The following is a 23475-nucleotide window of genomic DNA, read 5'->3' on the forward strand; positions in this document are numbered from 1 at the left end:
AGTTGCAAGCTGTATTTTTTAACGTTAAAGCGTGTAAACATGAAATATATGAAATTTGAATTGCATAACAGCTCTAGAAAATAGGAAAAAATGAAGTCTTTTAGAACATAATTTGGCCAATTCAAGCACGCCCAGTAGCCAATGACAAGGCGACCTTATGCTGGGAACCTATCCTAATGTGAATCCTTTTCTGGGCTGATAGCCTACATTTATATGGGTAGATCCTGCTGTAATTAAAACTGCCATGGGATGATTGGTGGAGTGCTCAGTCAGAAGTCCTATGCATATAAATAACAAAAGACTGACACTTCCAAACCGAACTGGTGCATACTAAGAGTAGCTAGTTATGTATGGAGATGGCTACTCTTAGTATGCACCTGTTCAGACCAGTGTTCTGTTTCGGTTAGGAAGTGAGTCAGTCTTTTGTTATTTGTTGCATAGCCAGCATTTATTGCTTGTGAAGAGAGCTCCTGCGCCCCTTTCCAAATACACCCCCTCCTAACATGATGAATTCAGTGCTGGTGCATGTATTTATTTTGTGCTAAGGTGATGACTATCTTGTTCCAGTTCTAACTGGGTCTCCTGTTAATCTTTGTATTTCCTGATCAAACGTCTATTAACGACATTAGTAGCCTAAGCATTTCCAGTCCTTACTAGAAGAAAGAATGCTCCTTCATCTTTGGCCCACGTCAGGGATTCCCACAGTGACGACATCGGTGAGATTGCACAATATCTCACCGTGCCGTCACTGTGTCACGAATTCCGTCCGGAATTGCGAGCACACGATCCAGACTACTCGCTCCTTAGGTATCGACAGGCCACCAGTGAGAGTATGGCGTCACACCTCCGGATTCCAATGCATGGAATATGTGTACACGCTCCTTACTGTCACTGTCAGCTTCACGATAGCCCGATTATTATTATTATTATTCTCTGCCACCACCGGCCGAGTTTGAAATATAATACAGGCCTGGCCGGACGCCTGCGTTCTGGTAGCTTATGGCTTCGGGGGAGGGAATGATTACAGGACAAAAGAAACAGAACTATTTAAATTTTATATTTATTCCAAAAGGGTGACAGTGTTTAGAAAAAATGTACACAAGGATTTTACAAAGAAGACATTAAAATACATAAGCAGTTGCACAAAATAATAATGGTTAAAGGAGGACACTTACTTTACGAACACTGACACGATTCAATATAGGTGGAGAGGGGCTCCCCGATTTGATTAGACTGTTATCGAACAGGATCCATTGCTTATAGTCCTTATACCCCTCTGGTAATGAATGAATCTCCAGCCTCAGCAAACTGTTTTATGCTGAAGGGAGAGATCTGCCCACATCCCCCCTGTGCTGACATCACAGGGGCTCAGCTCCACCCTTCATGTCTGTATTAAAAAAACTCTAACTTATGGGATAACGTATCGCGTGTTGATCCCAGAAGCTCAAAAGTGGTACCGTATTTTCTATTATGATTTTACCTTCATTTAGAGACCACACATCGCATAGTTGCAGTCTGCTATTCTGGTGTTTTTGCGCCACAGCTCCACGGAGGGTTTTTCGGCTACAAAAAAATGAGCATATCGCTCCTTGGCTGATCCTGCCACTAAAAATATAGGTCCTATTATTATCGGAGTTATGAAACTTACAATATTCCATATTCCTTATTGGTGCCGGCCTGTCTATAGATTTTTTTTCGAAGCTCGGGAGTACATTTTACTATTCTCACTGTAAATTATCGCAGGCCTGCGTCAGTGGGAAATACATTTGCATTTTAATTAGGTTGTAAAATTTCTTGGCTGGCATTTGTTTGTGTAAGCTATTTTGGCTGTAGGTGATAATTTGCAGGGAGACGCTGTAGATTGTCATCTCTGGACAAATACTATAGGAGATTGGCTTGGGAGAAATGGCTAATATTCTCTTAATATCTCCCTGATATTAATATCTCCCTGACACCTTATCTTCATAAATTGTATTCTTACATGGTGTTCTTCATTATTTTTCATCTTCACCTCATTCAGATTCCCAAAACATCAGGAGCTCTTAGTGGAGTTCATCTATGTAACAGAATTTTTCTGATTGACCCGGATTCAAGGATGGATAATGACAGGAACAAGATGGTGGAGAAGATATTTGATTTCACCCTAGAGATCCTCTTCCAGCTTACTGGAAAGGTGAGAGATTTTGATAACATCACATTATATCATTCTTATCTATGGGAATAACAGATGGACAGAACTGGAGCAGTGCGGACTCTGGAAATGTCTGTAGGGAGATTTATTAATGTGTCTCTCCATACACAGGATTACATTGTAGTGGAGAAGTCCTCTAATGATCGCTGTCAGTCCCCTGTGTCTGAGGGATGGGGAAGAATCCTAGAACTCACCCACAAGATGATTGAGCTGATGACTGGAGAGGTGACACTGCTGGGACATTATAGGGACATTATACAGTAATGCTATGAAGGGATCAGGTGGATGAAGGTATTATTGTTTGTGTCAGGTTCCTATAAGGTGTCAGGATGTCACCGTCTATTTCTCCATGGAGGAGTGGGAGTATTTAGAAGGACACAAAGATCTGTACAAGGACATCATGATGGAGGTTCCCCACTCCCTCACATCACCAGGTAATAGAGAGGACTAAATACACACGGCATAATCTGTATTTAAAAGAATGAATTCAGTCCCTGTATGTGTTTCCTCCAGTTCTATCCAGTGAGAGGACCACTCCAGAGAGATGTACCCGTCCTTATCGCCCACAGGACTGTTCAACAGAAAACCCCAATGTTCCTCAGGATCATCAGGTAGATGAAGAGAAGGTTTCATGAAATCTTCTCTATGATGAGTAGAAGACTGTGAAGGTCTTGTGTTCAGTCTTGTTTTATCCACCAGTATTAAGGCCAATTTATTAGAGAAGTCGTCTATTTCATGGAGCTTTCGTCTATGGACATTAGAGCTGTGACGTCGGACTGCAGCATGAAATTAAGTGTACTGTTTTCTGTGGTTCAAATTGAAGTGTGAATCCACATTCGAGTGGAAAAATCTACTGAACTGAGCAACTTCAAATGAGACATTAATCATCGGTGCCAGATTAGCCAGGGCCAGTATTTCAAAACTACTAACTTTGTAGGATTTATATGTATAATTACGTCAAGAGTATTCTGATAATATTGTGATAAAGGAAAAGCATCCAATCAAAGCGGATCCTGTGGATGTAAGCAACTTGTTTATGAAAATATCAAGAATCATTCTGATGAACAGGAGGTGTAGTGTAATGCAAACTGCAGCTGAATACAGTGCTAGCATCCAACTAATATGTCCGTATGCACTTGTCCGTTGTTTCTTATGGGCTATAGCAACAGACAGCCAGATCAAGTGCCATTGATGTGTAAGGGAAACAGGAAAAATATCATTGGGCAAAAGAGCGCAGTTAAGTCACTGAACAGTGGAAAATATTAAATGGTCATATGAATCCAGATTTCTGATGCACCCAGCTGATGGGAGGGTTAGAATTTGGCATGATCAACATGAACCTTTCTTGCCAGATTTCAGTAGGTACAGTAAGTGTGGGGGATGTTTTCTTGGTCCATCCTGGGACACTTGTCAGCTGTGGATAATTATTTGGACACTATGGCTTGCCGAAGTATCTTGGAAGGCAAAGATCATGTTTTCATGACATCTGTTTCAACTTGGTAGAAAGACAATCAATACAGCATGTCACAATGGACGTGTAGTCATAAATTGCTTCCTGGAACATGACAGTGAGTTTTTTGTTTTCTTCCTTCCCTGGCCTTAAAGGCCCCGTCACACTTAGCGACGCTGCAATGATCCCGACAACGATACGACCTGTCAGGGATCGTTGCTGCGTCGCTATGTGGTCGCTGGTGAGCTGTCAAACAGGCAGGCTCACCAACGATCAGGGGAGCAGCGACATCGTGGAAAGAATCTTTCCACGATGTCCTGCTCCTGGTTACCAGCCTGCTGAAGCAGGAGCAGGCTGGTAACCATGATAAACATGGGGTTACTAGGGGCACACGCGCACCTAGTAACCCGTTGTTTATCATAGTTACCACTCTGCTACGGTGAGCGGGAGGTTACCGCTCACTTTAGCATGCTCGTAACCATGATAAACAGCGGGTTACTAAGTGCGCGTGTGCCCCTAGTAACCCGATGTTTATCATGGTTACCAGCCTGATCGCTGCTCCTGCTGGTCACACACAGCGATGTGTGCTGACCAGCGGGAGGGCAACAACCAAAAAATGGTCCAGGACACTTCGCAGCGATCAGCGACCTCACAGCAGGGGCCTGATTGCTGCAAAGTGTCACACATAGCGACATCGCTGGTGAGGTCGCTGTTGCGTCACCAAAACCGTGACACAGCAGCAATCTAGCTAGCGATCTCGCTATGTGAGACGGGGGCTTTACAGTCCCCAGATCTTAATTATGAGATGAGGTAAACAGGCTGTTAAGAGCAAGTCAGACCCATCTAAATTGCGGCTACTGCAAAAACCTATCCTGTCGACATGGGCTAATATTCCTGTGGAATAAGTTAATCACCTAATGAAATCTGATGCAATTAATGTCTGAGGTTCTGAAGGCCAAACAAGATCCAAGGCACTACTAATTGGGTGCCTGCAGTTTAGTGGTTATTCAGTGCATGTTTTATGCTTGGTGGAGATGACAGTATAAAGCTGATTATAGACATTAGATGTATGTATATTCTCACTTTTTTTTTTTGCTATGGAGACTGCTGGTTAGAATTAGGAGCTGACAGGGTTGGATTTATGCAAGAGACCTGCATCTATGTAATAGTTACTACTGTCATGTCATTTTTGGTTGTCATGTTCATTTATGATCTTTTCTGTTCTACGATATTCTTCTCCATCTTTCGATAACTTTTACAATATTTGTTTTAGGAAAAAAATCTGACCCTCATAAATAATACAGAGACATATATGAGGGGTGATGAGCAGTGTAATGAGGAGATTCCTACTGATAACCGCACAGGTGAGTAGTGACCACTAATTGCGGAGAAGTATATTCAATCATTGGCTGCTTCAGTTGTGTGTTGGAATTTTTTAGGATATGGTAGTGTGTTTTTTTTTTTGTTTTTTTTTTATACAGTACAGACCAAAAGTTTGGACACACCTTCTCATTTAAAGATTTTTCTGTATTTTCATGACTATGAAAATCGGTCAGGCATTGTAGCAGCACAGTAACTGTAAAGTAGCAGAAAGTATGTAGATGCAAAAAGTGAATTCTACACTTAGATTAGCTTTATGATATAATTTCGGAGAGGTAATGTAAGAATAGGACCTCCCATTCAGATATCTGATGTTGGATGCATAGAGGTGCAGAAAGGAAAATACACAAAAGTACAAGAAAAACTAAAAAATCAATCAACATTAGAAACTGTGATTTCAGAAAGGGGAAGGGAGAGAGATATAGGAAGGTAGAATCATAGAATCATATGCCCAAAGCTTTGAGAGATGACATAAAGCGGGACGATCAGCAGTAGAGTGGTTTAGTCCTTCTGTACTGTCCAAGATGGAATAGTCTCAGCACAGCTTGTGGATCAGCCTGAGGCAGCCCTGCAGCCCTAGATGTCTATACTCTCCCTGTGCAAAATGAGCTGGCTACTGACAATCCACACAGAATCCTTAAACATTTCACAAGTGATCAGTGCTCCTGGATGGCCCAAACCTAATGAACCCCAGGGCAAAGTCCATAAAGTACAGTGTGGTACAACAGGCTCCTCCTGAATACTTAAGTTCATGTTCTAGGGTGTCCAGCATGTATTTCCAAAAAACTTGCAAAGATATATACTTCAAGAAGGGGCAATTTGGGCAGTCTTGGATTTTGCACAGGTTCCTGGCATTCATGAATGACTGGAGGGGTAGTCATGGACACAGTAGTCCATGAAGTCTTTGTGTCAGCAGTTACCTCTGGACCAAAAGGTCCTTGGCTCTGATGAGCTTGTGGATGTTCTTGGGTTTCCACAAGTCAGGTTTGAGTCAGTTCAGTTGTTACTCCCTCGCAAATCAAACATCAATGGAGAGCCATGCAGTTGTCCAGTTGTAAGAATAGGAACGGTCCTACTTGTCCCAATTGAGCCTGCACCATAAGGAAAGAATAAAGAAGCAATACATGGACCTACCTCAAAGCCTTTTTGTTAGTCTTATGAATGCAGTCACTCAAGAGGTTTACGGGAGGGTAGGGATATCTAGAATGCCCTTCCCACCTTCGATTCCCTCATTGTACATGACTGTCTGCTTCACTGTATCCAATTTAGAGCTTAAAACATGGTGACACACAGTCCTAGTCCACAGTGCTTGATCTACAACTCGTGGGAAGATCGGGTGACATCTGTGGGATGTAGTGGAGAAAACTTTGTTGTGCAGTACTGATGCTTTGCTCTCATTGGTGAGCTGTTTGAGGCTACACTGTCTAGGTCGGGCAGACTTTACCTCCATTAAGTCCCCCAACTGCCACAGCACCGCTCAGATGGCTGCTTAAGTTCAGGAAATAGCAAATAAGTGAAATTCTATGACTTCAAAAAATATTCTTTTACCCATTCCCCACCCATGTTCCTTAGTGCACAATGTTGCTATCAGAAACTCCTGTTCTTCTGATTGTAAGAGGGTTAACCCTTTCCTCGCCTCCTGGATCCAGCTTGTTTTTTCCTGTTGTCTAGCCTGTTCAGAAGAAGAGTACGGGTTAATCCCTGCACAAGTGCTTTCCCCCATCCTACACCATAATTTATTTTTTTTTTAAGAGACTCAGTTTGAACAGTCATCCTGTGCTGATAAAGTACCACTGCTCAGTGCTTCACAGTGGGGCCAATCATTTAAATACACCTGCTTGGTTTCCCTATCTCCACACATTCCCCCATCCTCCACACTATTGTTTGACAGCTCTGGCTTCATAGGGCTTCTGACCCCTTGCCTGTCACCTCCATCCCCTCTTCCTTTGTCAGACCAGTCCTATTAAACCTTATAACGAGTACGACATGGGTATGATCAGAATTCTACTCTTAACAGCTTAAAGGGAACCTGACAACCGCAAATTGTCTGTCTATTAATGTGATCCCCATGCTTTTGCAAGCAAGAAATTATAACAATGGTGTTTGTAGCAGAGCTGTATGATTTTTCCTTTTTCCATATTTTAAAGTACAAATTGGCCTTCCTGTGTATAAATTTGTTGCACATTCACACCACACTTTTTTTCTGCCATGCCAGCTGTGTGATAGGCCATCGAGCCACCTCCCCTCCCTTCCCCTGCATGATGAACTAGTATAGACGCACACCCAACTTTCCCAAGCATTTGACTTGATAAGTACTCTTCTTGTTCTCTGGCATATATAGGGTAATACAAGCAGGCTATACATTCCCTCTTTGAGGCTGTGGGTATGTTTAGAGTAGCAAGGAATTAATTTATTTAAGTCTTATACTTAAGCACTGAATTTTTATAATTAAAAATAAATGAAATAATAAAAAACATACAAGGCAAAAACTGTTTTAAAACTGTTATGGTAAATATTTTATACTCTGCTTTGATTCTCATCTAGACAATTTGTATATCTATATATCTTTGCTAATTGTGTTTTTTGTATTAGCTTTACAAGTGTTATTCATAAAAGCAATAACACAGGGCGTTGTCTTTGATATAGAGGTGTCTTTGTGTTAAGTTTTCTTTGTTACTGAAGGCAAAAAAGTTGGATAGAACCAGTGTGAAGGAATTCAGCAGAATCCATAATCTATGGCTTTGTTTTTCCCAACTTGCATATCTTTTTCCTTAGACATCCCCTTTTCTTTTGTGGTTGTAATAAACTTGTGACTGGGCATCTGAGAGATCAGAAAAGAATTGTACACGCACAGACACGGGCTGTGTGTTCTTGCCTCCAATGCATTGTTTTTAATTGGACCAACATTGGCAGATAGGGAGATCCCTTGTATCTCAACTCAAATTAGCTCTGCTTGAAAGAGTTACTGCAACAAAACAAAATAAATAAAACATACCAATTAGATCCATGAGCGTAGAGTTCCATGCAAAAATTAGGACAGATCTACAATTCATTTTGTCTTTCCTGGACCTGACAATGAATTTTCTGGATCATATATTAAAGGATCTTCTCTACAACCCTCCTTCTGGTTAGGCTGGAGTCACACGGCATATGCAAAATCAGTCTGATGTTGACCCTGAAGAGTTGAACGAGTGTCCTGTGTTTGCCACTCCGTATGTCATGCGATTGTGCGTTTTTTTTGTTTGTTTTTTTTTCTCCGTATGACATCCATATGATGTGTATGCAGTCTGTCTGCAATGCTTTTTTAACATCATTTTTTTACATACTGTAATTCTCTTTGGAAGTAGTTTGCAAACCTAATAAAGCAATCTTCTATAAAGATATAGGTAGGATAGAATGATGTCCTGTAGATATATAATTTCACAAGGCTTGTTATTGGGCCCTTAGCAGCCTAAAAATATCACCACGCAGCCGCCCCAGAAGTAGCGCATTACATTAGATGTGTAAATTCTGACGCTTTGCAAGGCTCTTCCCATTGGCCTGGTGCGGTGGCAATCGAGGTAATGTTATTTGAGGTTGATGTTAGCTGTGATTTCTAAAAAAATCACAGCTGGCCTCAAGCCTTGGAGTTAATAATGTAGAGATTTCTATCAGACACCCCCACTACTAAACCATTAATCCAATAAAAGACACATACAGAAAAAAATGTTTCTTAAAATAAACGCTCCCCCACACTTTCCCGGGTTCAGCAATTTATAAAAAATAAAAACAAAAAAAAGCCATGCATGTCCACCATAGTCTTGGGGATCCGCCTCAGTCAACCAAATCAGACGTAGTCAGTGTCGGACTGGGGTACCTAGGACCCACCAGTAGAACTAACTCTAGGGGCCACTCTAAATTTGAATACTCAGGCTAGGTTCACATTTGTGTTGTAGTATTTGTTAGGAGACTCAGTTGTAAGTTTCATCATGTTCACTGGAAGGACAGGAACAAATATGCTCCTCATTTTTTTCCATTAAAAACTTGGGCATCCTAACGGAAAAAAAGACCTGATTATGTTCAATTGGTTCTGTCCATCACTATTTGTGTTTGTCATGTGACAGATCATTTTGTTTTAGGAGTTCAATTTTTCTGTTCCTATAACAATACAATAGAAAAAAAAGAACCCTGAATGCCAATATGATCCTAGATCCAATGTGATCATATTTAATTTTTAGACCTTCAGGATGCATTATTTTTTTTTATTCATTTCACAGAATCATATATTTTTTATTTTTAAGTTCACATAAGGGCGTAATTTTTTTTATGTGATCAACTGAGGGTGCATATTATTTACAGGGGTTGTCCAGTATAAAAGATTATTATTCCATAGGCTCGGAGACACAAGAAAGAAGAAATGAGTTTCTATGATATGCACGTTTTTGCTACAGAGCAGTCTTCAGGAACATGACGGAGTCGTGTCTTTAAAGGCATTTCTTGTTTTCTATTGTGTGTTAATAATGAGTTTCTTCTAAGAAGAAGATGCCACAATAATGGACTGTTGACTTCTTTAAACCATTTTTCATCTTTGAAAACCTAAAACAGTGGTTAGAAAAAGCCTTAAAAGACTGAATTTATGAATTTAGTCATGGCCAATTATTTTTTTATTTTTTTGGTATTTTTCCAGCACAATAATTTTGAAAAAGACTCTGTATGCACATAACCTTACTCACTCTACCAGGGACCAGCGATTCCTCTTGCCGCTGGTCTGGCCTTTGTTGATTGGCTGCATGTCTACAGCGCTATCACCGAGCTCAGTAGCTTGTGACCATCTATAGCAAACGATGTATTGAGTGATTGACTACAGCATTGCAGACAATCAACAAAGAGTATAGAAAGATTAAAACCTCAGTTATTCTATTTGCCCTAAAGCGTACTATGTAATTGTTGAAATGGCAACCCCAAAAAAGATTATCTTCTTTAGGGCTGCTTAGGTGTGAATTTTGTGAATTTTTTTTCTTCCATATTTTTGATATAAATAACATTATAGATATATTAACTTATTCATTCTGCATCTAAAAAAAATATATTTTTTAACCCCTTCATGACGGATGAAATATATTTACGTCATTGGCCGTGCCCCTGACTTTGATGCGGGCACACACACTGAGCCGGCATCTGTCCCCGCACTTGATTGTTAATCTAATCACCCATCAAGTGCCTCTAACAGTCTCAGATCCACCCACAGCTGTTAACCAGTTTAATGCCACTGTCAATCAATGACAGTGCCATTTAACACACGCAGACAGGAAGCGTGTCATTGATCCTGCCAGTCACGTGATCGCAGGGTGCCGATGGGTTGTCATAACAGCCAGCGGTCTGGTGAAGATCCCCGTGCCTGTCATTGCGATGCTCCTGTGAACCCCGGCCTGTGGCTGGCATTCATAGGGGATTGTGATTTCTGCTACTTCTGAGCTGTCCTCCCACCTCTCCTCCTGCTCCCTCTTCGACTACCTACAATCTGGTTTCCGACCGCACCATTCTACTGAAACTGCACTTACTAAGGTCACCAACGACCTACTAACCGCCAAATCTAAGCGACACTACTCTGTCCTTCTCCTCCTAGACCTGTCATCTGCCTTTGACACAGTGGACCATTCCCTCTTACTACAGACTCTCTCATCTCTCGGCATCACAGACTTGGCCCTATCCTGGATCTCCTCATACCTAACAGACAGGACATTCAGTGTCTCCCATTCACACACCACCTCCTCATCTCATCCCCTATCTGTCGGTGTCCCCCAAGGTTCAGTTCTAGGATCGCTGCTCTTCTCCATCTACACCTTAGGCCTGGGACAGCTCATAGAATCTCATGGATTTCATTATCACCTCTATGCTGATGACACACAGATCTACCTCTCTGGACTCGATATCACCTCCTTACTAACCAAAATCCCACAATGTCTGTCTGCTATTTCATCCTTCTTCTCTGCCAGATTTCTAAAACGTAACATGGACAAAACAGCATTCATCATCTTTCCGCCATCTCATTCAACCCCCCCAACTGACCTATCTATCAACGTCAATGGCTGCCCACTCTCCCCAGTCCCTCAAGCTCGCTGCCTTGGGGCACTCTGAACTCTCCTTCTAACCACATATCCAAGCCCTTTCCACTTCCTGCCGACTCCAACTCAAAAATATATCCCGGATCCGCACATTCCTCAACCATGCATCTGCAAAAACACTAGTGCACGCCCTCATCATCTCCCGCCTTGACTACTGCAACCTCCTGCTCTGTGGCCTCCTCTCTAACACTCTCGCACCCCTCCAATCTATCCTAAACTCTGCTGCCCGACTAATCCACCTGCCCCCCCGCTATTCCCCGGCCTCTTCTCTCTGTCAATCTCTCGAGTGGCTCCCCATTGCTCAGAGACTCAAGTTCAAAACCCTAACCATGACATACAAAGCCATTCACAACCTGTCTCCTCCATATATCTCTGACCTAGTCTCCCGTTACATACCCGCACGCAACCTCCGATCCTCACAAAATCTCCTTCTCTACTCCCCTCTTATCTCCTCCTCCCACAACCGTATACAAGATTTCTCCCGTGCTTCCCCCCACTCTGGAACTCTCTACCCCAACGTATCAGACTCTCGCCTACCGTGGAAACCTTCAAAAGGAACCTGAAGACCCACCTCTTCCGACAAGTCTACAACCTGCAGTAACCACCGCTCCACCATACCGCTGCACGACCAGCTCTACCCTCACCTACTGTATCCTCACCCATCCCTTATAGATTGTGAGCCCTCGCGGGCAGGGTCCTCGCTCCTCCTGTACCAGTCGCTGTCACATTGTATTCAAGATTATTGTAATTGTTCTTGTATTATACCCCTTTTTCACATGTAAAGCGCCATGGAATAAATGGCGCTATAATAATAATAATACATAGCAGTGCTGAAGCCACACTATCTTATAGCACAAGCGATCGGATGATCGCAGCTTCAAGTCTCATAAGAGGATTATTAAATACAGCAAAAAGTAAAAAAAATAAAAAAATTAATTTTTTTTTTAAATAACACTAGTTCAAATCACTTACTTTTTTGCCCAATTAAAAATAAAATAAAACAAACAAAAAATACACATTTCGTATCGCCGCGTTCAGAATTGTCCAATGTATCAAAATATAAAATAATTTAATCGGATAAACAGTGTAATGAGAAAAAAGCTTTAAATGCCAGAATTACGTTTTTTTGGTCTCTGCAACATTGCAATAAAAGGCGATCAAAACATCGTATCTACCCCAAAATGGTATCAATAAAAACTTCAGCTCAGGGCGCAAAAAAGTCATCATCAAGCCCCAGATCCCGAACAATGAGAAAGTTATGGGTATCAGAAAATGGTGACAAAAGTTTTATTTTTCACAAACTTATGAATTTTGTTTCGCCACTTAAACCCTTTCCGACCCAAGGCGTGCTAATACGTATCTGTGCCCTGGGACTTATGGACCAAATACGTATTAGTACGCCCTATCTTTAAAGCGGCACCGCGACCGAAGTCGCGGTGATAAAATTAAAATTCCGGTGCCATCTTACCTCAGGGTAGATGGCGCCAGCATCTCGGGGGGTGGCGCCGCCCGCCCAGGACCCACGATCGCTGTGATTGGCTGTTCAATTCTGAACAGCCAATCACAGCATTTCTCACTGTTTCCGGCAATCAGATTGCCGGAAACAGTGCTGTGCAGCCTAGGATCGGTGCTCCTAAGAGGCTGTTGCCTAGTAACCCCAGCCCTCTCCCCAAACTGCTAGGATCGGTGCGATCGCCGATCAAATCGATTGCACCGATCACAGCGGGACCGCGCTGTAACAGGGCCGTCACGGGGCGGTGACCGGCTTGTGACCTGCCTGTCACCTCCCCATGACCCCCTGTGAAGTCATACAAGCCCCCAGCCAGCTCTGATTGGAGCGATCGATGATGACATCGATCGCTCCAATCAGAGTACATGAACACAGGTGACACGGCGGTCACAGGGCGGTGACCGGCTTGTGACCTGCCTGTCACCTCCCTGTAACCCCCTGTGGTGCGTGCCCAGGCCCCAGCCATCTCTGATTGGTGCGATCGATGTCATCATCAATCAGAGTACCTGACCGGGTGGTGACCGGCCTGTGACCTGCCTGTCACCCCCCTGTGACCACCCTGCAGATCCTCACATTTGGTGAGGATTTCTACAGAGCGGTCACGTCTGATCACTCTGTGCTGGGCCTTGTAGTTCCACAACCTTTTGTGACACTACAAGACCTCTCTCCTACCTGCTCCAGTTGCTGCTTCTGCTCTGGCATCCCTCTGCGCTCTCCAGGGTCCTGGATCTCTTGCTCCGGCATCCTGCTGACCTCTTCAGGCTGCTGACTGAGCTTCGGCGTCTGGCTGCTGTCCAGGGTCCTGGATCTCCTGCTCCTGTCTCCTGGGTCGTCGGTCTCCAGCTCCTTATCCTGTGGATCCTGCTCCTGAGGCCTGCTGAAAGAAGAACTGAGAAGACTTTGGTAAGTGCATCTCTGTTCTCCCCTCATCCACCCCACCCCCTCTTCTCCCCCCCCCCCCTCCTTTTTACCAATTTTTTTTTCGGGTGTCCTGCAGTGGCCGAGCGCTGAGCAGTGTCTACGTCACTGAGCAACGTCCGTGCTCGCTGCTTTTCACGACTTTTCTTTTTTTCTTTTCTGTGTTCGCTGTTTTTACGACTTTTCTTTTTTTGTTTTCTGTGTTCGCTGTTTTCACGACTTTTCTTTTTTTCTTTTCTGTGTTCGCTGTTTTCACGACTTTTCTTTTTTCTTTTTTTTTTCTTTCTCTTCTTTCTCTTCTTTTTCTTGTCCCTGTCAATTCTCCCCCCCCCACCTTTGCACCACATCCGCGCACACACCCAGCAGCTGCTGAGAGTTGATTGGTGACATAGTTCACCGATCCGCACTCGTGCTTGCTGTTTGAACCACCCACGGTAGTTCTATTTTTTCTTTTTTTTTTCAGGAAAAAAAAGTTCACACCAAGCACACTGACACACACACACTCTAAATAAATTACTGACACACACGCACCACATACACGGAAAAAAAAAATGGCTGGCTCATCCCAAACTCGCTATTCAGCGGAGGAGGCATACTCTTTTGTTGCCTCCGACACTGAGGCCGACAGCGAGGGCGAGGATCCCACATTTCTTTGCTTTTCTGACGCCTCATCGTCCTCCTCTTCCTACTCTTCTTCCTCCTCTTCTTCCTCAGGTTCTCCTGGACCGCCCCACAGTCGTCGCAGGAGAGAAGATGTTCCAGCGCCCCCCAATACTGATCCCCATATGGACCTCGCCCCCCGAAAATTTTGAGCCATTGATTCCTGATTTCGTGGCGGAATCAGGAATCAAGTTTGACACCACCGGCCTCACAGAAATAGACTTTTTCAAAGATTTTATAAACCTCATGGTGGGCCAAACTAATGTGTACGCTCATCAATTTTTGGAACAAAACCCCTCTTCATCATTTTCTGACTGGTCTCCTGTAGACGCAGAAGAAATGATGAAGTTTTGGGGCCTGGTCCTTCATATGGGGATCCTGAAAAAAAACAGATTCGGCAATACTGGAGTGTTCCGAATGGTGATGATCCGGAAACGTTTTGAGGCCATCCACAAGTTCCTGCATTACAACGATAATGCAAGGTGTCCTGCACGCGATGACCCGAACTTTGATCGTCTTTTCAAAGTTCGGCCGGTCATCGAGCACTTCAACAATAAGTTTGGTGAAGTGTACGTGCCCCAAAGGGACATCTGCGTGGATGAGTCCTTAATTGCTTTCAAGGGGCGGCTTGGATTCCGGCAGTACCTGCCCAGTAAAAGGTCCAGGTACGGGATCAAGCTGTATAAACTTTATGAGAGTACCTCAGGGTACACTCACAAGTTTAGAGTTTATGAAGGGAAGGACTCCCGGATTGAACCCCCTGAATGCCTCCCTGTTCTGGGAGTGAGTGGGAAAATTGTGTGGGACTTGGTGCACCCACTGCTGGATAAAGGTTATCACCTGTACGTGGATAACTTTTATACAAGTATCCCACTCTTCAAGTCCCTCTCTGCGCGACATACCGCAGCTTGAGGTACTGTCCGCAAAAATCAGAAAGGCCTCCCAAAGACGCTAATTGAGCAGCTGCTCAGAAGGGGTGAGAGCAGAACCCAATTTAGCGACCACCTATTGGTGGTCAAGTACAAGGACAAGAGGGATGTCCTCTTGACCACCATACATGGTGATGGCAGCACCCTCAGCACTGTAAGAGGTTCCACTACACAGGTCGCCAAACCAGACTGTGTAGTGGGGTACAACAAGTACATGGCAGGAGTTGATCTCTCCGATCAAGTCCTCCAGCCGTACAGTGCTTTGAGAAAGGCCAAGGTATGGTATATGAAGCTGGCCGTGCACATTGTTCAGATGGTAATGCACAACGCTTTCCTTCTGTCTCAATGTGCAGGCCAGACTTCTGCGTCGTATCTTCACTTTCAGGAGACAGTTATCAAGGTCCTGATATTTGGCAGTGGTGGCGGAGCAGGTCCCACTACTTCTGGAACTGAAGGACCTCGAATTGTACCGGGCCAGCATTTCCCGGGGCAGATCCCTCACAGCAGAAAAAAGGGTAAGTCACAAAAGAAGTGCCGAGTGTGCTACCGAAGAGGAATACGCAAGGACACCATTTACCAATGTGACACCTGCCCCGACAAACCTGGCCTCTGCATGAAAGACTGCTTCAGAAGATACCATACCTCCATGGACTATTGAATTAATTTCTGACGTATGAGAACCCAACGAACACTACACAGCTGACGTAGTGTTCGTCAGGTTGTCATACTTCAGTTGTGTAGTGTTTGTCAGGTTATAATACACAACTGGCATATAACACTACATAATAAAATTGACAAATCAGGAATCCGTTCCAAAAAGGGGGCACTTGTGGGAGCTCCAATGTTTAGGCACACAGGGGCTCTCCAAACGCGACATGGTTCCAATTTGTTAGCGGACACCATGTCGCGTTTGGAGAGCCCCTGTGTGCCTAAACGTTGGGGCTCCCCCACAATTGACCCCATTTTGGAAACTAGACCCCCCAAGGCACCTATCTAGATGCATAGTGAGCACTTGGAACCCCCAGGTGCTTCACAAATTAATCCGTAAAAATGAAAAAGTGTGTTTTTTTCCACTTTTTCATTTTTATGAATCAATTTGTGAAGCACCTGGGGGTTCCAAGTGCTCACTATGCATCTAGATAGGTGCCTTGGGGGGTCTAGTTTCCAAAATGGGGTCACTTGTGGGGGAGCTCCAATGTTTGGGCACACAGGGGCTCTCCAAACGCAACATGGTGTCCGCTAACAATTTGAGCCGATTTTCCATTCAATTTGTTAGCGGACACCATGTTGCATTTGGAGAGTCCCTTTGTGCCCAAACATTGGAGCTCCCCCACAAGTGACCCCATTTTGGAAACTAGACCCCCCAAGGCACCTATCCAGATGCATAGTGAGCACTTGGAACCCCCAAGTGCTTCACAAATTGATTCGTAAAAGTGAAAAAAAAAAAACACTTTTTCATTTTTATGAATCAATTTGTGAAGCACCTGGGGGTTCCAAGTGCTCACTATGCATCTAGGGGTCTAGTTTCCAAAATGGGGTCACTTGTGGGGGAGCTCCAATGTTTAGGCACATCAGGGGCTCTCCAAACGCAACATGGCGTCCGCTAATTATTCAAGCAAATTTTACAATCAAAAAGTCAAATAGCGCTCCTTCCCTTCCGAGCCCTGCCGTGCGCCCAAACAGTGTTTTTTCCCCACATATGGGGTATCTGCGTGCCCAGGGGAAATTGCACAACAAATTTTGGGGTCCATTTTTTCTTGTTACCCCTGTGAAAATAAAAAAAAAAATGGGTCTAAAGTAACATTTTTGTGAAAAAAGTTAAATGTTCATTTTTTTCTTCCACATTCCAAAAGTTCCTGTGGAGCACCTGAAGGGTTAATAAAGTTCTTGAATGTGGTTTTGAGCACCTTGAGGGGTGCAGTTTTTAGAATGGTGTCACTTTGGGGTATTTTCTGTCATAAAGACCTCTCAAAGTGACTTCAAATGTGATGTGGTCCCTAAAAAAATGGTTTTGTAAATTTTGTTGGAAAAATGAGAAATCACTGGTCAACTTTTAACCCTTTTAGCTCCCTAACAAAGAAAAATTTGGGTTCCAAAATTGTGCTGATGTAAAGTAGACATGTGGGAAATGTTATTTATTAACTCTTTTGTGTGACATATCTCTCTGATTTAAGGGCATAAAAATTAAAATTTTGAAAATTGCTAAATTTTCGCCAAATTTCTGTTTTTTTTCACAAATAAACGCAAGTGATATCGAAGAAATTTTACCACAATCATGAAGTACAATATGTCACGAAACAACAATCTCAGAATCAGGGGGATCCGTTGAAGCGTTCCAGAGTAATTACCTCATAAAGTGACAGTGGTCAGAATTGTAAAAATTGGCCTGGTCATTAACGTGCAAACCACCCTTGGGGGTAAAGGGGTTAAATATAAAAAAAAAACTTTACATGTTTGGCATCTGTGTACTCTTACTGACATGGGGAATCATAATGACAGGCCAGTTTTACCATATAGTGAACATGGTGGATAAAAAACCCCAAAAATCATTGTGGAATTGCACTTTTTTGCAATTCCACCGCACCGATACAATTCGTCCCGTGAAAAACAAGCCCTCATCCGGCTATATGGCTGGAAAAATAAAAAAGTTATGGCTCTTGGCAGAAGGGGAGGGAAAAACAAAAACTAATAGCAGAAAATATCTCAGGGGTGAAAGGTACAAGTAGGGACATGTGTTTTGTCATTTTTAATCATTTTTTGTGGCGCTTTTAGTATAATTTATGCTTTTTAATGCCTGAATTGTATCACTAGAAATGTCCCACGTGTATACATTCACTTATTCACACACCTGCACACTGTCACGCAAGGTGTGGGAAAGACTTAGTGAAACACAAAGGGAAGAGGGAAAGGGAGCCCAGGCTCTAGGGAAAGGGGGGAAGTGGAGACCTCCTAGGTTGATCTAGTGTCACCCTGTCTCCCCTAACGTCCATGTATTAGCTCTTCACCAATCGCCACACGCGTGCCTCACCTTGTCTTTCCCTGGCGTATGGCTATGGCAGGGAGGAGACGAGCACTAGTCGATCTCCACTAAACACTATAGACAACAAGGGTGCACAAACGGGGAAATTGCTTAGCTGTAGACGACTCCAAATAAATGTGCACACATCCTCAAGCTCCAGAGATAACGAAGTACTGCTCTTCCTAAAGCCTTCACAAGTAGTAATGAACATCGCCGGCACCTTCCTCTGAAACAGAGCAGGTATTTATACACCCAGGCAGGGTGTTAATTAGCCAGAAGAAGGTAACCGCTGGGTCCTAGAGACAGCCTCAAACACGATGTCTGTAATGCCAAACATAGCGATCTCCTGCAACCAACTGCAGGGCGATTGTCTGAACCTTCTGACACACATGTGACAGTACTCCCCTTCTATGAGTGGCCTCCGGACATTCGGGGCCGGGTTTCTCAGGATTAGACATGAGGAGTGAGCGAACCAACCTGGGAGTGTTCACCTCTGACCCTGAAACCCACATCCTCTCCTCTGGACCATAGCCTTTCCAGTTCACCAAGTATTGTTGAGAACGAAATTGGAGACAAGAATCTACAATCCTCAAAATCTGGAACTCCAGATTACCATCAACCATTACTGGGGGTGGTGGCAGAGGTGAGGGCTCAAGAGATTCCACATACTTTTTGAGTAAGGACCTATGGAACACGTTGTGGACCTTAAGGGCCTGAGGAAGTTCAAGACGAAACGCTGCTGGGTTAATGACGGCAGTTATTTTATAGCTTCCAAGAAGGAACTTTCAATCTTATGTTCCTGGTAGATAACCACACAAAGTCATTCACATTCATGTCCGGACCTGGCTAGTGTTTTCTGTCAGCCATACGTTTATACCTGTCTCCCATGATCTTTAAATTACTCAGAACACCCTGCCATACCGAGGAGAGCGATGAAGCAAACCGTTCCTCCTCAGGAACTCCTGAAGCTCTTCCCCCACTAAAGGTACCAAACTGTGGGTGATAACCGTATGCACCGAAGACCGGTGACCTGCCAGTGGACTCTTGACACTGATTATTAATGGCAAATTCTGCTAGCGGTAAGATGCCCAATTCTCCTGATTTTCAGAGACGAAACACCTGAGGTAGGTCTCCAAATTCTGATTGACACGGTCGGTCTGTCCATTCGACTGAGGGTGGAAGGCAGAGGAAAAGGACAGCTGCACCCCCAGTCGAGAACACAATGCCTTCCAGAACTTGGAAACAAACTGGGTCCCCCAATCTGACACCACATCGGAGGGAATCCCGTGAAGCTTCAAGATCTCATTTATGAACGCCCGAACAAGTGTCTTGGCATTTGGAAGTGCAGGCAATGCGACAAAGTGAACCATTTTACTGTACCTATCTACAACCACCAAAAACACCGTTTTTGCCTGCAGAAACTGGTAGGTCAGTAATAAAATCCATGGACAAGTGTGTCCATGGCCTACTAGGGATAGGTAGCGAAAAGAGAGTACCAGACGGATGGGTATGCGAAACCTTAGAACGCGTTCAAATACTACAAGCAGCTAAGTGTTCAATCACATTCCAAACCATGGCAGCCAAAAACTACGAGAGAAGAGGTCCGCGGTTGCCTTACCACCTGGATGCCCAGCAAGCACAAAGTTATGATGTTCCTTAATTACTTTGCGGTGCAGATTAGATGATACACATAACTTTCCTGAAGGGCAGAAGGCAGGGGCGTCCCCCTGAGCCTCCAACACCTCACCCTCCAGTTCAGGATACAGTGCCAAAATTACTACACCTTTCTGTAATATCGGGACAGGGTTTGCATGGTCACCACCGCCAGGGAAGCTCTGGGACAAAGCATCAGCCTTGACATTTTTGACCCATGGACGAAAAGTGACAACAAAATTGAACCTAGTAAAAAAACAGGGACCATCTGGCTTGCCTAGGGTTGAGCCGTTTAGCTGACTGGAGATATGACAGTTTCTTATGGTCAGTAATAAAAGTAACCAACCAATGTCGCCATTCTTCTAACACCAATTTGATCGCCAATAGTTCCCTATTACTCATGTCATAATTTCTCTCAGCCGAAGACACTGGCATGTGAAGGCAACGTAACTGGCGCACCTCAGAGGGGAACAGCACGGCCGTCTCCCATGGCAATGGGTTTGCACGGACTGTTTGGATCACCCAGCTGCGATCCGGAGGACATCTTTTGCATTTGAGTTGTGAGTTTTTGCAAATACGTTTAAGTTGAACTTCCCTTGGGTCGCGGCCTCATTACAGCACAGTGTGAACACTGCTGCACTACAATATGGTGGAGAATGCGGGCAGTAGGAACTGACGCATACCCCAAAAGCTGCATGTCCATGATCAAGCCTGCAAAGCTACAGCTCAGGCCTGCTGACATGGAGGAGCTATTAAAGCAGTTGCCACTCACCCAGCAGCAGCTGCAAATCTAGCACAATGAGCAGCAGCTACTGTATCAACAGCAGCAGAAAACTAATGAACTGATTTTGCCACAAATTGCAGCCCTGCGAGAGACGGCCCTACCGTGGACCCCCGATTCGTTCTGATGCCCGAGACAAAGTCAAGTCAGCACTGAGGAAGATAAGTCCTGAGGATGACATGGAAGCTTTCCTCACTGTTTGAACGCACAGCGGAGCGAAAGAGCTTGACAATTTCTGAGTGGGCTGAGATGGTGGCCCTGTTCCTGTTGGGAGATGCCCAGAAGGCGTGACTTCACCCGGGAGGATGCCCTGAACTACGGGAAGCTGAAAGGTGAGATCCTTGCCCAACTGGGGGTTAACACTTATGTGCGGGCACAATGTGTGTACCAGTTTTCCTTTGCGGAGTCCCGATCCGCTAGTTCTCAGGCATGTGACTTGTTACAGTTAGCCAAAAAGTGGCTCCAGACGGAAACTTTGAGCCCAGCCCAAATGGTAGAAAAGGTAGTGGGTGACCGGCTGGTGCAAACTCTGCCAGCAGCCATACAGCGTTGGGTGGGGCAAGGGGACTCGGGTAACCTAGACCAGGTGGTTAGCCTGATCGAGCGGTATACAGCCACCCAGGACTTTGTACGGGACTCTGCCCCACTGCGGGTAGCACACCGGCCCCTGCAAGCCCAGGAGTCTTGATGGGGGTCACGTCCCTCTACTGTGGACAGTCGGAATCATGCCCATACTGAGGGGGTACCCCGGAGTGAGGGAGACAGGAGACCAGTTTCCCCTAAATTGGTCTCGAGGACTGGCTGTGCCACTGCTATTAGGTGCTGGCGATGCCTAGGGCCAGGACATGTAGCTGCCAACTGTCCCCCTGACTCCTGAACCCATGGACTATGGGTTCACATGCCAGTTGTCTATGTATGCTCGGACCATCTACCCCGCCAGTCCAACGGGTGAATCCCATCTGTGCCAGGTGCACGTCAATGGACATCGAGCGGAGGCTCTCTTGGACTCAGGGAGCCCATGGGTAATTGATCTCTGGGATAGAACCCACTGGGGTAAAGTCGGCATTGTATGCATACATGGCGAACTCCATGAGTATCAGACGGCAGAGGTCACCTTTTCCACTCCGCGTGGAAAGGTTAAACATGGTGGGAGTGGTAAAGACTCTTCCCTACGGGACTGTGCTGGGAAGAGATTTACCCCTATTTTGGTCCTTGTGGGAGAGTAAGATTACCCCTCCCAGAATAAAGATGTGTCCGGGTGCGGAACCCGAAGATCCCGAGTCAGGGATACATGCCATAGGGATCGCCATCCTAGGAACAGAGTGTAAACCCGATAGGTTTCCCCTAGAGGTGTTGGCAGGAGAGGTCGATGAGACCAAATAAGTTGCAGAGCTGGAAGTGTCCCCTGGTACTTTTGGGACAGCCCAGTTCCAGGATCCCACTATAGCCTGAGCATGAGAACAGATGAAAATGATAAATAGGGTGGCACAGCAGCCTGGCGCAGAGGCGGTTTTTCCTTGTATGGGGGGGTCAACCAGGAATTGTTATACCGGATTGACAAAATCCAAAATAAAATAGTCGAACAGCCGGTAGTGCCCAAGTCCTATGGTCAGGCGGTGCTCGAGATGGCTCGCACACACGAGCTGGGTGGGCACCTAGGGGTTAAAAATACTAAAGAACGTATCTTGCAGCGATTCTTTTGGCCCGGGATATACGATGAGGTACATAGGTTTTGTGAATCTTGCCCGGAATATCAGCTGACCACACGCACCGCCAGCTTTCCTAGTCCATTGGTTCCTCTGCCTATCATAGAGGTACCATTTGAACGGATTGTGTTGGATCTGATGGGGCCCATTGCAAAGTCAGCTCGTGGCCACCAGTACATACTTGTTTTCGTAGACTATGCTACCCGTTACCCGGATGTCATTCCGCTTCGCCACACCTCCGCTAAACTTATTGCCGGGAGCTGTTTGCCATGTTCTGTCTCCTTGGACTACCTAAGGAGATCCTTACAGATCAGGGGACTCCCTTTATGTCCAAGGTGACAAAAGAACTGTGCAAACTGCTTAAAATAAAGCAGTTACGCACGTCTGTGTACCACCCACAGACCGATGGATTAGTTGAGAGATTTAACAAAACTCTTGAGTCTATGTTGAAAAAAGTGGTAGCCAAGGATTGGAGGGGTTGGGACATGTTACTGCCCTATTTAATGTTTATAGTCCGCGAGATACCACAGATTTCCACGGGGTTCTCACCCTTTGAGCTATTGTACGGCAGGCATCCTAGGGGTCTGCTGAATGTAGCCAAAAAGACGTGGGAACAGGAGCCTACGCCGCATAAGAGTATAATAGAACATGTGGCAAGTATGCAGGACCGAATCGCGGCGTTCATGCCTATAGTAAAAGAACACCTCCTTTATGCACAGGCTGCACAGAGTCGAGCATATAATAGAAAGGCCACGGTCAGGTCCTTTAAAGAAGTGGATCAGGTATTAATATTAGTGCCCACCGCAGAGAGTAAGCTCATGGCCAAGTGGCAAGAGCCATATGAAATCAGGGAAAAGGTGGGGGAGTTAAATTACAGAGTATACCAATCCAAGAAGAGGAAACCCAAACAAATACACTGCTCAAAAAAATAAAGGGAACACTTAACAGAATATAACTCCAAGTAAATCAAAGTTCTGTGAAATCAAACTGTCCACTTAGGAAGCAACACTGATTGACAATCAATTTCACATGCTGTTGTGCAAATGGAATAGACAATAGATGGAAATTATTGGCAATTATCAAGACAAGGAGTGGTTCTGCAGGTGGGGACCACAGACCACATCTCAGTACCATTGCTTTCTGGCTGATATTTTGGTCACTTTTGAATGTTGGT

At 44.7% G+C, this 23475-nt stretch overlaps 1 protein-coding gene across 1 annotated transcript in view; it reads left to right on the top strand.

The window, feature by feature from the left end:
* LOC141272100 (uncharacterized) overlaps window positions 1–23475 on the top strand; it is a 61858-nt gene that overhangs the window by 22703 nt on the left and 15680 nt on the right. The window contains exons 2-6 of the mRNA XM_073682413.1: window positions 2021–2173; window positions 2303–2416; window positions 2502–2625; window positions 2705–2802; window positions 4915–5005. Of these exons, the coding sequence (XP_073538514.1) occupies window positions 2096–2173; window positions 2303–2416; window positions 2502–2625; window positions 2705–2802; window positions 4915–5005 (505 nt within the window). The 5' untranslated portion in view covers window positions 2021–2095. The remainder of the gene's footprint in view (window positions 1–2020; window positions 2174–2302; window positions 2417–2501; window positions 2626–2704; window positions 2803–4914; window positions 5006–23475) is intronic.

Source organism: Phyllobates terribilis, unplaced genomic scaffold, assembly GCF_046119375.1.
Source record: "Phyllobates terribilis strain yellow unplaced genomic scaffold, ASM4611937v1 Scaffold_5__5_contigs__length_657084704, whole genome shotgun sequence".
Classification (NCBI taxonomy): Eukaryota; Metazoa; Chordata; class Amphibia; order Anura; family Dendrobatidae; genus Phyllobates; species Phyllobates terribilis.